The sequence below is a fragment of the Vipera ursinii genome, assembly GCF_947247035.1.
Source record: "Vipera ursinii genome assembly, chromosome: 1".
Taxonomy (NCBI): Eukaryota; Metazoa; Chordata; class Lepidosauria; order Squamata; family Viperidae; genus Vipera; species Vipera ursinii.
Window position 1 is genome coordinate 22,941,882 of NC_139512.1, and position 17,722 is coordinate 22,959,603.

General features: G+C 47.5%; 1 protein-coding gene across 1 annotated transcript; it reads left to right on the forward strand.

Annotated features, from left to right (window-relative positions):
- The first annotated feature begins 2,483 nt into the window (after window positions 1-2,483).
- Window positions 2,484-17,526, forward strand: GNPNAT1 (glucosamine-phosphate N-acetyltransferase 1). The gene is made up of 6 exons (XM_083378454.1): window positions 2,484-2,567; window positions 12,199-12,375; window positions 14,354-14,416; window positions 14,941-15,068; window positions 15,150-15,211; window positions 15,745-17,526. The coding sequence occupies exons 2-6, from the start codon at window positions 12,204-12,206 to the stop codon at window positions 15,890-15,892; spliced, it is 573 nt and encodes a 190-aa protein (XP_083234580.1). The 5' UTR covers window positions 2,484-2,567; window positions 12,199-12,203; the 3' UTR covers window positions 15,893-17,526.
- Window positions 17,527-17,722: the final 196 nt, after the last annotated feature.

Genomic DNA, 17,722 nt, shown 5'->3' on the forward strand with positions numbered 1-17,722 from the left:
TGCAGCTAACAACATAACAACAGTTTACTGTTTCCATAGAGTTTACAAATTATATTTGAACACTGTGGAAGAAAGAGCAGGGATCTTTTGGGTGTGCCTAGTCCAAAAATATTTGGATTACACTGATGGATTGTCTGCATCAAAAGCTGAATCATTTTGGATATTTCCATAGTAATAGGTGACTCATGAGACTGGAGGAATAGTACAAGATGAAAGACACAGAAAGAATCTAAGGAAGAAATCCATCGTAGAACTACTAAGCTGTTGCCTACATTTATTCACGCCTCTGTATGCCAGCTGGGATAAGGAACTGTAGCTCACAGGTAGGTTATATGCTTATTTCAGATTAAAATAATAAGAAGGTAAAGATGCTGTGGTACTCAGCTTCAGCTTGATTTATACATTTTATTTATTTGAACATTTTATATGGACACCCAACTCACATGTAACTCTGGACTGTGGCAAGTTAACATATCAACAATCATGAAGATAAATAACAATAATAATGATCAGTAGTTTACATTATGATGGCCTTGAGATCTGAGTAAAAAAGAAACATAAATGCTACGACTCCAACTCTGTATCTGTCTTGGCAGCCTTACAGAAGTGATTTGCTATTGCTTTCCTTTCAGCCTCTGGATTTCCAACCTGGGATTCCTAGATCGTCCTCCATCTAAGTATTAAAGCAATGATGGCTTTGCTTAATAATCCAATAAAGCAATCTGGCACCTGGTTATAAAAGAGATCTGTTGCCTGACAGTTATGGTAAATTATACAGGCCAATTTCTTATGTTGCTTGCCATCACGATCCAGTGGAAAACAGTCATCTGGGATGAGAATAACGGAATGCCACCTAGTTGGAGGGGGAAAAGTTCTCCTAAATTGCGCACATCCCATGAATCTAGTAGCACGAACTGTGCAGATACACAACTGCATTCATCATACAAGGCTAGAGCCTTGGTGGAGCAGTGGGCTAATGCCTCCTTAAGTAACACCAGCTGCCTGCAATTAGTGCAGGTTCGCGTCCCACCAGGTTCAAGGTTGACTCAGCCTTCCATCCTTCCGAGGTAGGTAAAATGAGGACCCAGATTGTTGGGGGCAATAAGCTGACTTTGTAATAATGCCGCTTGGGGTGTGTGTGAAAGCCCTAATAAGCAGGCATATACATAGAATGAAGGCTTACTGCTAAGCTTGTAAGCCGCCCTGAGTCTTCGGAGAAGGGCGGGATATAAATGGAATTAAAATAAAAATAAATAAAAATACCATAGTATAACAAATCTGGGGTGCAAATATCCGGGTAACCACTACAAATGCAAAGCAAGGAATACAGCCAACTCTGGCTCCGTGGTGCCATCTAGTGGCCATTGATATTTTTTTATTTCCTCCTCCCCCTGACCAGGCCTACAACGCCCAGAATTCCTTGCCTGAGTGAACCACGACAACGCTAAACAGGAATTATGGGAAATGAAGTCCAATAATATTACAACCTTAACTTCGGCGTAAATTAGCCCGCTCAAACCATTTAATGATATAATGTAAAGAGGCTAAGGAAAACTTTGCTAAGAAAACTGCAGGAAGTCCCGGAGGATCGGAAACGACTGAATGAGGGGGGGGGGAAATGCTGCACCCTCAAGAGTCCGCACCACTATGGCAAAGCGGTATTTCCTGAGATCACTTTACATCAGGGGTCTTCAAACTTGGCCCTTTTATGACTTGTGGACTTCAACTCCCAGAATTCCTCAGCCAGCAAAGCTGGCTAAGGAATTCTGGGAGTTGAAGTCCACAAGTCATAAAAGGACCAAGTTTGAAGACCCCTGCTTTAGGTAAAGGTAAAGGTTCCCCTGCACATGCGTGCTAGTCGTTTCTGACTCTAGGGGCCGGTGCTCATCTCCGTTTCAAAGCCGAAGAGCCAGCGCTTGTCCGAGGACGTCTCCATGGTCATGTGGCCGGCATGACTAGACGCCAAAGGCGCACAGAACGCTGTTACCTTCCCACCGTAGCGGTCCCTATTCTTCTACTTGCATTTTTACGTGCTTTCGAACTGCTAGGTTGGCAGAAGCTGGGACGAGTAACAGGCGCTCACTCTGTTACGCAACGCTCGGGATTCGACCGCCAAACTGCCACCTTCTGATCGACAAGCTCAGCGTCCTAACCCACTAAGCAAAATAAGCCCCGAAACTCTCCAAAACAGTTATTAGGACGGCGGAGGGAGCGGAGGGAGGTTTAGAAAAATTCATCTTCACGAACGGGAGAAAGCCAACCAACGGAGAAGCACCGTGCCAAGCGTCAAAACAACGTTACGCATGCGCGCCTCCGGGCATATCAGCCCTTCCCCACCTCGCGAGGGTACGAGATGAGGCGGCGCAACGCTGGAAGTTTCCGATTGGCCACTTTCATCACTTTTGTTTTCTGAAAGGAGGAAGACCCTCGCACCGCCCTCCCGGATTTGCCACGTCGGTTGAATTGCGCCTGCGCGCTGCCAGGGTTTAGCCGGAGCTGACCTAGAAGCCGGTAGCGTGGAGCGCGCGCGGCGGAGGAGAAGCACGAGCGAAGGAGTCCGTTAGGGGGTGAGTGATTGACGGGCGGGCGCGCGCGCGGTGATTTGGAGGAGATGGTGACGCGGGGAAAAAAAGAGGGAAGCTCTCGCGGGCGACCCTCCTTAGCCCCGTCGTCTGCTTCCCCGACGGAAGCTGCGCTCGCCGGGTAACGAGAGCGCCTCTGCCCACGTGCAGAGCGTCTTCCTTTCCTCGGGTCTGCCCTTGTCCTCACTAGCGCCTCCTGTCGTTCCTCCTGATTGGGTGAGGGAGAAAGTTCCCGCTGAACGGCCAGGCAAGCGCCGCGGTTTAAGTCACAAGAACCCCCGGCTCCTCCGGAACTCCTCCGCGGTCGGAGCGGAGCTTCGGCGAGGGAGAGTCCCAAAAGGGTCTCTAGCCTCCCGGGTGGTCCTTGGGGCCGAGAGGCCGCTCTCGGGTGCCTGGGATCCCCGACCTCCGCCCCCTCCCCCGCATTCCTGGGAGCCATCCTAGTTGAGCCTGGCAGGCTAATGTTTAAAGTATCCTTAAAAGCTATATAATGGCCCGCGTCGCTAGTTGCTTTCTCCCTCTCTTTTCACAGAGGTTTAAGAATCTAAGGGCAGCCGGACTTTTAAATGTTCACCTCTATCTGTCTATCTGTAATGCTAGAGCAGGGGTCTTCAAACTTGGCCCTTTTATGACTTGTGGACTTCAACTCCCAGAATTCCTCAGCCAGCAAAGCTGGCTGAGGAATTCTGGGAGTTGAAGTCCACAAGTCATAAAAGGGCCAAGTTTGAAGACCCCTGTGCTAGAGGCTGTCCAGGCTGACCTGGACTGACAGGCATTTTAATTAATTTATATTTAGAATTTTTAATTTATTTTTTAATTCTTTAATTTTAATTTATTGCACAGATGATTTCAATTTTATTTTTATCTTGATTTCTGTACTTATTATATGTTTTGTTGTTAGCCGCCCTGAGTCCTTCGGGAGATAGGGCGGGATATAAATCCCATCAATCAATCAATCAATAAATAAATAAATAAAGTGAGCCTAGGAAAAGCAAGTTTTCTCTATCGTTTATAATTAGTTTTTACATCACCGGTTAACTCTCAAGTAATTGGCAGATAAGAATGCAGAATTGTAGCAGTCCATTTCCTTGTTTACTTTCTCCACCTTTTCCCCTTGCTTGTGCACACCAGATGCACCGATTATATTTTGTTGCTCAGGATTGAACTGGGGGGACTTTGGTGCTCGCTGAGCTTGGTTGTTTTCTTGCAGACGTTTCATTACCAAATTAGGTAACCTCATTGGTGCTAATAGAGTGGATTTTGCTCTTTTTTTATATCTCCTAGTGCAGACATGTCAAACACAAGGCCCGGGGGCCAAATCCGGCCCGCAAAGTGGTTTCATGTGGCCCGCGAAGGCATCCTGGAAACAGTGAGGGAACGGCCCCCACTGCCTTGGCCCTGGCCCAGAGACCCTCCTCCTGCCAGAGACCCCCAGATCTGTCCCACTCCTGCCCAGGTCCCCATAGGCACCCTTGATGCGAACAATGTAGAGCTGGCCATGCCCACCCACTAGGCCATATGCACTCTAGCCACGCCCACCCAGTAGGCCACGCCCACCCTGTCCATACCCACCTGGCCCCCTGAGGGCAACCACAATGCTGATGCAGCCCTCAATGAAATTGAGTTTGACACCTAGTGGATTGCCCTGTCAGTATTGGAGGGAGTGGTCTTAGTGGTTCCTTCATGGAACCAAGCTCAGAGCACCAAAGACCCCAGAGATGCTTCCATGTCCTGTAATAAAAGTGTTAATAAGATTATTTTTTATCTTCTCTGGCTTCTCTGAATGAGATGGGTGGCATATCAATTTAATAAATAAACATTGAAAGAAAATGGCCAATATCCTCAAAATTTCTTTCAGATTAGAGATTTAAAAATAAAATTCCTACATATATGTATTTCTTCCATGACACAATAAAAGAGTACTTGGTTTCAAAGGCTGCATGGAAATGGAGTAACTAACTGGCAAAGAAACTGCTTTTGTGGTTTTTCAATCCTGGTCTTTGCATGTGGCATTCTGTAATTAAGAGAAGCTGTTCATTCATGGACCATCTGGTCTTGCTTGTAGTCTTCTGGAACTACATTTGTGTTCTCCATTCTGTAGTTGGCTAGATGCCTGTGGATTGTAGCAGACCCTCTCTCAATCCCTCCCCCTTATTGTACATAAGATTAAAGAGTTTATTTATTTATTTTATTACATTTATATACCGCCCTTTCCCGAAGGACTCAGGGCGGTTTACAGGGTGATTAAAAAACCAAAATACAAAAGTTAAAACAAATTTTAAAAAAAATTATATGTGTCCCTGCCTAAATAAAACCCCAATTAAAATAAGATTAATCCTCAGCCTGGTCCAGAGAGCTCGAAGAGCCAGGTCTTCAGGCCCCGGCGGAATGAATGGAGGTCGGGGGCAGTCCTCAGCTCCACTGGCAGCTGGTTCCAGAGGGCAGGCGCCCCCACTGAGAAGGCCCTATCCCTGGGTGTTACCCGCCGGCAATCTCTTACCGGTGGCACCCTGAGAAGACCCTCCCTGTGGGAGCGCACTGGACGAAGGGAACTTGATGCCGGCAGCAGGTGTTCCCTCAGATATCCCGGACCCAAGCCATTTAGGGCTTTATAGTTGCTAAGAATGAGCAGTTCTTGGTTCTTAGATTCAAGTTCAGTTTGAAGTCTGAATATCAAGCCTTTTGTGTTTCACCTGTGGTGATTAAAGGAGGACTGTCGGTCATCTTATCTACTTCACCATCCTCTCAACCATAAAAAGTCCTTCCAATCGGTGATCTTCAAATGCAAAGGATAACTTTTATTTCAGATTTCATCCCCAGGCAACAGTCAAAATCGGTAGTTTTTGAAAAAGCCTGGACAATTGGAGATACTTCTGGTGGCAATGATAGTAAATGATGAAAGGAGCCTCATGACATAAACACTTTGCTTTTGTATCCTTGACATCATGCACGCTTACAAAAAGGGTATGCCTTATGGCATGACATTTTCATTATTTTAACAAAAATATCCAATCCTGTGGCCATTAAAAATAATTGTTGCAATTTGCATCATTTTCTAACATTTACATGAAGATATTGTTGAACATGTTTGCATGAACGTGAATTTTCTCCCGAGATATTATTTCACGTGATGAATACTTTAGAATGGAGGTGGTGGCACTGCACTGAGCTATTGCTTCCCATAGGGCTACATTGGGGTTTTATTATTTTTATTTCTTTTTCTCCCATGGACCTCTTTTTCAATTCAGTCTTTCTTACCAAGGCAAATGTTGTCCTACCTAGACTGTTTACAGAAGTGGATAGTCCTAATTTCTCTTTTCAACATCCTGTTGGATTGGAAAGACTGACCATGTACTCTTGGGTAGAAGTAAATCCCTATTGGTTCAGAGAGGTTTATTCCCAAACAGGTGAAGAAAAAAAGTACATTCTCCCACTCTTTAAATGCTTGCAAATCATTCTTGACTCTTGGTAACTGCAACTTTCTTGGCAAGATCTTTGGAAGTGGTTTGCCCTTGCCTTCTTACCAGAGCTGAATGAGTGACTGGCCCAACATCACTCAGCTGGTTTTGTGCCAATGCTAGGAGTAGAAATCAGAACCCAAGTCTCTTGAGAATCTAGCTTGGTGTCTTAAATTACTACACCAAAATGGCACTGTTTAATATTACCTGTGTCTGACTAGATAGTAGATATTAAATATAATTTGTATTGTGCAAAGTCCTTGCTGTTCAAAAAATATTTCATATATTACAGTATGTCCCTTCTGTATAAAATATTTTGGTTCAGGGAGAAATATATATAAATTATACTATGTTTGGAATGTTTAAACCTGAGAATCTGATATATTTTTAGTTGAACAAATATATCTAATGACAAAGTAAATATTTTATTTATTTATTTATTTATTTATTTGTTTTTATAAACCGCCCTTCTCCCGAGGGACTCAGGGCGGTGTACAGAATAAGATAGGCATACAGAATGAACCGTAATGAAAAACAAACACTAGTAAAATACAAACTGGGACCCCAATAAGAGCTATCAGGCCAGGCCGGACTGCTGGAACAGGTAAGTTTTTAATTCTCGCCGGAAGGTGCGGAGGTCGGGGGCCATCCGGATTTCGGTTGGCAAGCTGTTCCAGAGGGCTGGCGCACCCACTGAGAATGCCCTCCCCCTGGGGGCCACCAGCCGACATTCCTTGAGCGGTGGCACCCTGAGGAGGCCCTCTCTGTGGGAGCGCACAGGGCGGTGGGGCGCTGACATTGGCAGAAGGTGCTCCCGCAGGTAGTCCGGACCCATGCCATGTAGGGCTTTGTATGTCATTGTCAGCACCTTGAACTTCACACGGAAGGCAACTGGAAGCCAGTGCAGCGCACGGAGGAGAGGTGTGATATGGGAGTATCGGGAGGCTCCCAAGAGTGTCCGCGCCGCTGCACTTTGCACCAGTTGAAGCTTCCGAGTGGATCTCAAGGGCAGCCCCAAGTAGAGAGCGTTACAGTAGTCTAGGCGAGAGGTCACAAGAGCATGGGTGACTGTACGTAAGGCATCCAGGTCCAGATAAGGCCGTAATTGGCGAACTAGTCGAACCCGGGAGAAGGCCCCCTTGGTCACAGCTCCTATGTGATCTTCCAGGGAGAGCTGCGAGTCAAGGAGGACACCCAGGTTGCGGGCCCTATCAACAGGGGGTAGTAACTCGTCCCCGATGTTAAGGGATGGGATGTTCTGAGTATCCTGGCTAGCCGGTACGTACAGCCATTCAGTCTTGTCCGGGTTCAGTTGAAGCCTGTTCCTCCCCATCCATTCCCGGACCGCTTTCAGGCAGCGGGACATCACGTCGAGGGCATCACTGATGTTGTTTGGAGTTGAGATGAAAAGCTGGGTGTCATCAGCATACTGATGGTACCCTACTCCAAAGCTGCGAATGATCTCGCCCAGCGGTTTCATGTAGATGTTGAACAGGAGAGGCGAGAGGACCGACCCCTGAGGTACTCCGCAAGCGAGAGGCCTCGGGGTCGACCTCTGTCCTCCTGCCAACACCGACTGCGAGCGACCCTGGAGAAAGGAGGAGAACCAGCGCAGAACCGTGCCTCCCACTCCCAGTCCCCTGAGGCGTCGCAGCAAGATACCATGGTCGATGGTATCGAAAGCCGCCGAGAGGTCTAATAAGACTAGGACAGAGGAATGGCCCCTGTCCCGGGCTCTCCAGAGATCATTTATCAGAGCGACCAATGCCGTCTCCGTGCTGTACCCCGGCCTGAAGCCCGATTGGTACGGGTCTAGATAAACCGCTTCATCCAGGATCTGAGGGAGTTGGTGCGCCACCACGCTCTCAACAACCTTCGCAAGGAAGCGAAGATTGGAGACTGGACGAAAGTTATTCAATGAGGATGGGTCCAAGGTGGGCTTCTTGAGGAGAGGTCTCACCACCGCCTCCTTCAAGGCGGTGGGGAAGTGACCCTCACTCAGAGAAGCGGAGATGACCGCCAGGAACCAGCCTCATGTCCCCTCTCGAGCTGCATATGCCAGCCATGAAGGGCACGGGTCCAGTAAGCATGTGGAGGAGCTCAGCCTCCTCATAATCCTGTCCACTTCCTTGGGAGTCACAGGATCAAATTCCTCCCAGGTGACGTCGACAAGACTGTCCATGCCTTGTTCTTCCAACTCAGCCCAGTTGGAGTCCAGGCCGGTTCGGATCCGAGCAATTTTATCCAGCAGATATTGACCGAATTCCTCGGCTCGGCCCTGCAAGGGTTCCTCCCTCACCTCTTGGTTCAGTAGGGAGCGAGTCACCCTGAACAAGGCAGCCGGGCGGTTATCTGCGGACGCGATGAGGGTGGAAAAGTAGTTGGATTTTGCCACCCTTATCGCAGCGAGATAAGACCTGGTGAGGCTTCTTAATCGCAATCGGTCGGATTCGGATCGACTGGATCTCCAATGGCTCTCTAGGCCCCGTCTCCGACGCTTCATTTCCCGGAGCTCCGCGGTGAACCATGGGGCTCGCTGGGATCTGCGCCGGGTCAGAGGCCGCATGGGTGCAACTCGGTCCAGAGCCTCCGTGGCTGCCTTCTCCCAGGCTTCCACTAAGGCATCTGCCGAGCTGTGAGCAGGGAGTGCATGTGCGTCCCCCAGCGCTGCCTGGAACCTATCAGGGTCCATTAGGCGCCTAGGGCGGTACCATCTGGTTGGCACCGTGCACCCACGGCGGGGGGTGGCAAAGGGGAAGTCTAGCCGCACGAGGTGATGATCGGTCCATGACAGGGGCATAACAGTCGTGGCACCCCCACCGATATCATCGCGCCACCGTCCAGACAAGAACACTAAGTCTGGGGTGTGGCCTCTCTCATGAGTCGGTCCAGAAATTATTTGCGACAGGTCCATGGCCGTCATGGAAGCCATGAACTCCCGAGCCAGATCGGACGATCCTCCCAGGGACGGTAGGTTAAAGTCGCCCAAGACCATGAGTCTTGGGAATTCAACCACCAACCCTGAGAGGACATCGAGTAGCTCAGGCAGGGCTGCTGCTGCACGATTAGGTGGTAGGTATGCTAGCAGCAGGCCCAACTGCGCTCCCGGGCCGTATCTCAGTAGGAGAGACTCACACCCGACCATCTGAGGGACGGTGATCTCTCGCGGGCTAAGGGATTCCCTGATGATAACTGCCACTCCCCTGCCCCTCCCGTGGGTCCGAGGCTGGTGCAGCACCTGGAAACCTGGCGGGCAGAGGTCAACCAGAGGGACACCACCCTCTTGGCCCAGCCAGGTTTCCGTGATGCAAGCCAGGTCCGCGTGCTCACTCTCCACTAGGTCACGAACAAGATGTGCCTTGTTAGCTACGGACCTGGCATTCAGGTAGACCAGCCTCAGCATAGGAGGCTGCACAGCTTCGCTCCCGGGTCCTCCGGGGAAGTACAGAGGGTCGGAGCGTCTCACCGCTTGTACAGAGCGGAGATGACACTCCCGGTGATGATGCGGCCCTCTGTTTGTGCACCTTCTGCCGTTCCCCACCATCCTGGGAATAGGATGTTCGTCAGTGCACCTTTGGATATTGTCGGCGACTGGTCCTCGTTTCTCACCAAGCCTGGCCTGCGTTATGGCACTCGGAAGGCCTGCCTTCCCCGAGCAGCCATACTCTTTTCCCGCCCCCCTCCCTAACCCAACAAAAAACTTAACAAGAAACTTAACCGGGGCCTCTTGTTGGTCTTGTAATGGAGGCCCCTGACCCTGCCTGGCCATCTCTCAGAGGCCCAAAGGTCGGGCCCGTCATCGAGGTTTGATGTAATGAAGGCAGGACGAACCCAGGAGAGGGGGGAACTCCTGAGGGCGAGAAGGTCTATGCAAGAATATTGAAGATGCATAGGGAGCATCGGGGAGCATTGGGAAGGCGGTCCCCTGGGTGGAGCATTAGAAGGAGGGTCTAGTCGGGTAGGTGGGTATCTGGACCGTCACCCAGCCACTGCCACTTGGCTGGGTGAACCGCAGAAGCAGGCCACTCCCCCATCCTCTCACGATGGGTTGTGATTCTGCTTCTGGGGGTGGTCCAGGACCCACTCTGGGTGAAGCATACCCCATAGAGCTCTCACCTCTATGGGGCTGCAGGTGTAGGACAGGCCACTCTGCCACCGTGGCTTGCACCCAGGCCCATCATGTCCTGTGGGGCGAGGGAGGGCAGGGGGGGGTTCGGAGCTGGAGGAGGCCAGATGTTGATGGCCTCGGTTGTCTGGTCGCCGTCATCTCCAACGATCAGCTGCATCCTGGCGTCTTTAGGGGTGTTGATCGGCACGGAGATAGTGTCGGCACCCAGGGTGCGGGCCGTGGACGCCCCGCCGCATCTAGTGGTGCTGCTGTCGAGGGGTTTCGGTGAGATTGGGTGACCGGGGCCTGGAGAAGTTTAGCGCCGCTGTCAAAGGCCCCTCGGTGGTGGTCGATCGGGTCCGTACAGCCGGCCTGCGGCATCTCCTTGATCCCAGGGAGAAGCCGCCGTTGATCAGGAGCAGGCCAGGAGGTCGAAGCTGGGCAACGACTCCAGTCCCGGTTGCTGCGGCTGTCTCTTCCGCCGCCTAGCTGATCCATTTGATCCGCGGGGTCTTTCCTGATTCCTGAACATCCCTGACGTCGCTGTTGTCCAGGGAGGCATAATAGGGAGCCGAGGATGGAGGCACCGGCCCCACTCTGGATGGCTGCAGCAGTTGCAGCGGCTCGGGGGCGTGTTAGAGGCGCCCCATCGCCACTGCCCCCGCCGGTGTTCGGGCCCGTGGGGAGATGACAGGCTAGGGCCCCGCGGGGTACTCGCCGTCGCCGCTGCCGACGATGCCGCCGCCTCCGCTACCCAGGTGGTCTGCAGCGCCTCCGTTGGTCGTTTGGGGAAGCCGCCGGAGTCGAACAGGTACGGGGGCTGGGGCAGGGCAGAGATGTTGCCGCAGTCGCCTGGAAGCCGGTCAGGGGGCCGGGGCAGAGCAGAGCCTCCGGCCCCTCCTGGATGCCCGCCAAGGGCCAGGGGGCGGGCCTGGGGAAGCCCTGCCGCCACTGCCATCGTGGCTGCCGGCTCCCCGAATAGGCGACCGAGCTGGGGCTTGGGAGTCGTTGCCCCCGCCGCTGAAGGCGCCTCCGCCGCACAGCTGGTCCGCGGAGACGCCGCTGCCGCCTGGGAGCCGGTCAGGAGCCGATCAGGGGGCCGGGGCAGAGCAGAGCCTCCGGCCCCTCCTGGATGTCTGAAGGCGCCTCCGCCGTACCGCTGATCTGCGGAGACGCCGATTGCCGCCCGGGAGCCGGTCAGGAGTCGATCAGGGGGCCGGGGCAGAGCAGAGCCTCCGGCCCCTCCTGGGTGCCTGAAGGCGCCTCCGCCGCACAGCTGGCCCACGGAGACGCCGCTGCCGCCCGGGAGCCGGTCAGGAGCCGATCAGGGGGCCGGGGCAGAGCAGAGCCTCCGGCCCCTCCTGGATGCCTGAAGGCGCCTCCGCCGCACAGCTGATCTGCGGAGACGCCGTTGCCGCCCGGGAGCCGGTCAGGAGTCGATCAGGGGGCCGGGCAGAGCAGAGCCTCCGGTCTCTCCTGGATGCCTGAAGGCGCCTCCGCCGCACAGCTGATCCGCGGAGACGCCGCCCCTGCCCGGCAGCATGAACATTGGTAGAGGCAGGGCAGAGGCGCTGGCCCCCGCTTATAACGGTTGCCAACGGCCCAGGTGATGAGGCGGAGATGTCCCGGCACCCCAGCAGCTGTTTCGGGAGGCAGCAGGTGGCACCATTGCCCAGCTCATCTGCCCGAATTTTTGGCCCCACCCCAGGGGTCCGCTGACATCCCTGGGGGGCTCCTGGGGGGACGCCTTACCGTTGGGGGCTACGGAGCTCTCCCCAGCGCGTCCGCCATCTTTGGAGCAGGAAAAAAAAAAAAAAGAAAAAAAAATATTGCACTATTTACTTTCTTTTGCATCATAGCCATCCTCGTCCAACCTTAAATTACTGTAATCTGATTTTTATTGTATCAGGTGGAATGCATCATAGTTTAATATTTTAATTTTAAAAAGAATGTATAAATTAAATGATAGGAATCCCTTTTCCCATTCAATTTTATAATATTGGCAAATATGTGAGTTAAGATGTAATTCACGTTCTTGCTTCAATTTCAGTTGCCATGATGCCTGCTGCAATAAAAAAACTCGAGAGCACACCAATGTATGATCCTCACCTCCTTGAAGAACTTGATTGGACCCTAAATACTGTGACATTTTCTCCTGCTATTTCTCCTGAGGATCCGGGGGATGGTCTCGTTTTAAGACCTCTTTGCAGTACTGATATCAACAGAGGTATTTATTTATTTTGAACTATGTTTCATAATTGAATTAAATGGGAACGATTGGGTCAAATTGCATGTTTACTAACATAAAACTTATAATTGCCTTGGTGGAGCAGTGGGCTAATGCCTCCTTAAGTAACACCAGCTGCCTGCAATTAGTGCAGGTTCGAGGCTCAAGGTTGACTCAGCCTTCCATCCTTCCGAGGTAGGTAAAATGAGGACCCAGATTGTTGGGGGCAATTAAGCTGACTTTGTAATAATGCCGCTTGGGGTGTGTGTGAAAGCCCTAATAAGCAGGCATATACATAGAATGAAGGCTACTGCTAAGCTTGTAAGCCGCCCTGAGTCTTCGGAGAAGGGCGGGATATAAATGGAATTAAAATAAATAAATAAAAAAATAATTGTTAGGTTCCATTAGCAGAGTAGAGAATATGCTTCAAGGCACTTGTTCTCTTCAGAGAAAATTCAAAAACAATTCAGATGATAATGACTTTTGAATGGAGAACAATAACCTTTTGAAGATGAGAATATGTAGCATAAAAAAAAACACTTTTTACGAACCTGTGGTCCCCATTCAGCTTAAAAGATATAACAGAATCTGAATATTCTGGTTTTCTTACAATTGCATATTCCTAATTCCTTCTATAATATGTTGATATCATTCTTAAGGGAGGGATCTTGGACTCCTAGTGGACAATCATTTAAATATGAGCCAGCAGTGTGCTACAGCTGCCAAAAAAGCAAACACAGTGCTAGGTTGCATTAACAGAGGGAAAGAATCAAGATAATGTGAAGTATTAATATCACTTTATAATGCCTTGGTAAGGGCACACTTGGAATACTGCATCCAGGTTTGGTCACCATGATGTAAAAAAGATGTTGAGACTCTAGAAAGAGAACAGAGATGACCAACAAAGATGATTAGGGAACTGGAGGCTAAAACATATAAACATATAAAGAATGATTGTTGGAATTGGGTATGTAAGGGACACGGTGGCTCAGTGGGTTAGGATGCTGAGCTTGTCGATCAGAAGGTCGGCAGTTTGGTGGGTCGAATCCCGAGTGCCGCGTAACAGAGTGAGAGCCTGTTACTCGTGCCAGCTTCTGCCAACCTAGCAGTTCGAAAGCACATAAAAATGCAAGTAGAAAAATAGGGACCACTACGGTGGGAAGGTAACAGCCTTCCGTGCGCCTTTGGCGTCTAGTCATGCCGGCCACATGACCACGGAGATGTCCTCGGACAAGTGCTGGTTCTTCGGCTTTGAAAGGGAGATGAGCACTGGCCCCTAGAGTTGGAAACGACTAGCACGCATGTGCGGGGGAACCTTTACCTTTACCTTTTACTTTAATAAAGAGAAGGACGAGGGGTGACATGATAGCAGTGTTCCAATATCTGAGGGGCTGCCACAAAGACAAGGGAGTCAAGCTATTCTCCAAAGCACCTGAAGGCAGGACAACAAGCCACAGATGGAAACTAATCAAAGAGAACCAACCTAGAACTAAGGAGAAATGTCCTGACAGTTAGAACCATTAATTACTGGAACAACCTTATCTCCAGAAGTTGTGAATGCTCCAACACTGGAAGTTTTTAAGAAGAGACTGGACAACCATTTGTCTGAAATGGTATAGGGTTTCCTGCCTAAGCGGGGTTGGACTAGAAGACCTCCAAGGTCCCTTATAATAATAATAATAATAATAATAATAATAATAATAATAATAATAATAATAATAATAATAATAATAATAATAATAATAATAATAAAAATAATGAAGCGTAGAGGCCACAAACACTACTGTTGTAGAATTTGGATGCATTTTTGAACTGAAGTTTTAAGTGTACTCTCAGCATCTTTATTTTCATGAGATTTATTGTTTATTTTATGTCATGGTGTTGGCTCTATTATATTATTTGTAGAGTTTTATTTTCACTCTGCTGTATTGATGGCTTTGTCTAAGAACATTCTAAAATATGAAAACATTTTTTATAGGCTTTTTGAAAGTTCTAGGTCAACTGACTGAAACTGGAATTGTTAGCTCCCAGCAATTTCTTGGTGAGTATCTCTAATTTTTTTGCTATTTGGAAAAAATGGAAAAGGAAAGTCAGGTTCAGTGGCAGAATCTCTTCATGATAAGATTCCAGTTTTAAAAGTTTGGGAAAATAATTTACATTACCACTTAAAAGCTTCCTGTACTTTGGTCATGGGTTGGAAGAGGATAAAACACCTATTTTGCCCAGAACCCACCCCTAAAAAAATGACCCATTTTTTATTCTCTGGGTTGCAGGTGGATTGTGAAAGTGAGGGATCAATTGGCTCATAGCTCCATAGCTCTAACCTAGATAGCAACTGAAGTAATTACATAGTTTGTAGGCAGTCTGCCAGTTTGACCACACTGTCAATGCACATGCTTGCCTTTCCCATAGAATCCTCTCACAGTCCTATTCATCTGCTTGTCCCAGTTCAGGTGCAGTGCATCCTGAGCTAGCAAACATGACAGAGCTGCAAGAAAGCCTGATACTGAGGAACTGTTGAATCCATTATCAATAGTATTCGTATTCCTGCCCACATTTCCACAGAGAATTTCGAACACATGCGGAGTTCTGGGGACTACTATGTTACAGTTGTGGAAGACACTAAACTAGGAGAGATTGTAGCTACTGCAACCTTAATCATAGAACATAAGTTCACTCACTCATGCGCAAAGGTATGTACAAAGAAGAAAAAGTACACATTCTGAATACATTCTGGAACTTGACCTTTTTAAATAGTATTAACTTATTTCCAGAGGGGCAGAATAGAAGATGTTGTTGTAAGTGGAGATTGCAGAGGAAAACAGCTTGGAAAACTGTAAGTAATTATTCATAATTGTGATCACTTATAATTGAGGAACTGTTAAAGGATGTCTAAATGCTAATAAAATTCTGTGAGCAAACATTCTGTATGCCAAACTTCTCTTTCATTAACACTGCTGGTGGTCACCTGGCACTTTGCAGATAATTCAAAACTAGTTTCATTCTATCCAGTTGCTTCCCTTTGGGGAACCAAGTTTCCTGTCATCAGAAGTTTGCTACACGCTATTCTGATGGCTAAAAATAAGCTGCATTTTCCTAATATATTTTTGAAAGGAAGCATGTAGGGCCCAAAAAGTATTATTTCCAATGCATTGGCAGCTAATGCATAGATTTCCAGTGGTTGTTTTTTTTAAAAAATATTTTAATATTTTAAGGGTGATAGCCAGTTTGGCCCCAGCAGTGTCATTGGGGCTATAATTTGATAGTAGTAGTGGATATAAATACAGGTATGCCCCATTATAGTGCAGTCTTAAATAGTTGTCCTCACATCCTGCAAACTTAATCTTATTTTTGTTTTCTCTTTTAAAGATTGATGTCAACTCTTACATTGCTAAGCAAGAGACTAAATTGCTACAAAATTACTCTAGAGTGCATGCCAAAAAATGTAGCTTTCTATACAAAGTTTGGATACTCAGTATCTGAAGAAAACTATATGTGCCAAAGGTTCTTCAATTAAAGAATTTCCTGCTGTCATCTCTTAATCAACTATTGGTGGAGGAGCTTGTACTACTGACATCTTTTTACAGAAAGCAAATTCCCTGCAAATAAATAATGAATAGATATGAGACTATGCTACAGACTTTGATTTTAGGTTTCCTTGTTACCAAGGTAACCTAAGAAGTTTCCTATTCAGCTTGTACATTGTTTTTGATAGCTAGGACATGAGCCATCTTTGCAAGGTAAGGATGGTTTCTAGCCCAAAATAAATTTTAATTTGATGGGTTTTGTTTCCTTGCCCTGCATTTTCCTGTAATGTGCTGCTTTTTGTTGGCAGCTAAACAGCGAGTAGTTGAGAATGTTTTTGTAATTTTTTTTGTCACAAAGAAAAAACAGGTTTTCCTTTTTATGTTGACCTTTAATGCACTTCAAAATGGATAATTCCTAATATAGATGTGTAGCTTGGTTTTGTTGGTTCTATTGCACTCACAGTGAAGAGAAATTATTACAAGTGGCATTCTATGCTTGGGCTGATATACTGAAATACCTCATCTTCACCTTTTACAATTTGGTGCCCTTTAGATATGTTAAACCAAAGGTTTTACCATTCCCCAGTCAGTACTGTTTTCCGAAAAGCCTGTCTAGAACCATTTCACAAATTGAAGCAAAATTTGGGATATGCAAAATCTATCAATTTTTAAATATATAGTTTCTGTAAAATATGTTTCAGAGGTGTTTTGTGCTTAAAATCCTATTTGCCATTAAGTGTAATTGGTGTCTGTTAATGTACTCAGTAGATCCTACAAAAGCCTGACTTTTCATCATGCTTTCATTTGTTTTCAGAAGAAATAATTTAGCACTTTGTTTCATTATACACATACCATGTTCGCTCATCCACCCTCTAAAACAGACTTCCCCAAACTTTCCGGGTTGGCGGCCCAGAAGGAAAGGGAGGAGCAAGGAAATGTGCACATACACATGTGCAAAACAGTTATGGCAGCAGAGCTAGCGCCCACACGCATGTGCAAACGGGCCCACTAGCACACGTGCATGCACTCGCCAGCCATTCCTGGTACTGGTCTGTGGCCTATTGGCCACTGGGCCACAGCCCACAGGTTGGGAACCCCTGCTCTAAAAGTAATCAGGGCTATGTCAAAAGTGGGGCCCATTTGTGCAGTTTTTAAAGACAATTCCTAAAGTACAAAGCATCCATATGCCCCTAAAAGTCTTCTAAAAATGCAAAATTCTATTTGAACAATGAGCACTTCTGAAGGAAAGGCCAGAAAAGTAGCACTTTTAGCACCCCCTGTATATTATTGGATGGTAACAAAAATAACTCCCCATTTCCCTGTAATTTTGAAGGAAATAACTATAATGGGCATTATAAATGAAATTATGTGGTACAAGTGTTCTACAATGATTAGCTTCAAAAATTGAATCACAGATGGCTACAGAAAGTAGGGATAGTCATTCCATCTCATATTTTAAGGTACTCTTTGAAGATATTTGAATATTTATTCAATATTTTAAAAAATTATTGTAAAACCTAAATAAATGGGGTTTGTGATTGTTTTGATGTATTGGTTTTCTTCTTGGTGCCAGATATTTTATACCTTATAATTTGGGAAATGTTATTAAAGTGCATCTGTTTTAAACAAGTATCATTGGATACTGAATATTAGATTACTTCTCAAACTAAAAGAAGCATTATTGAATTGTACACTTAAACATAAGTTCATTGTCTTGCTGAATCATTCCCTTTGAAAATTGCTGATTCAGTTTCACATATCAAAGGAGAAGAGGATACACGTGAATCTATATATTCCCACCTGCCAAAAATATCAATTTA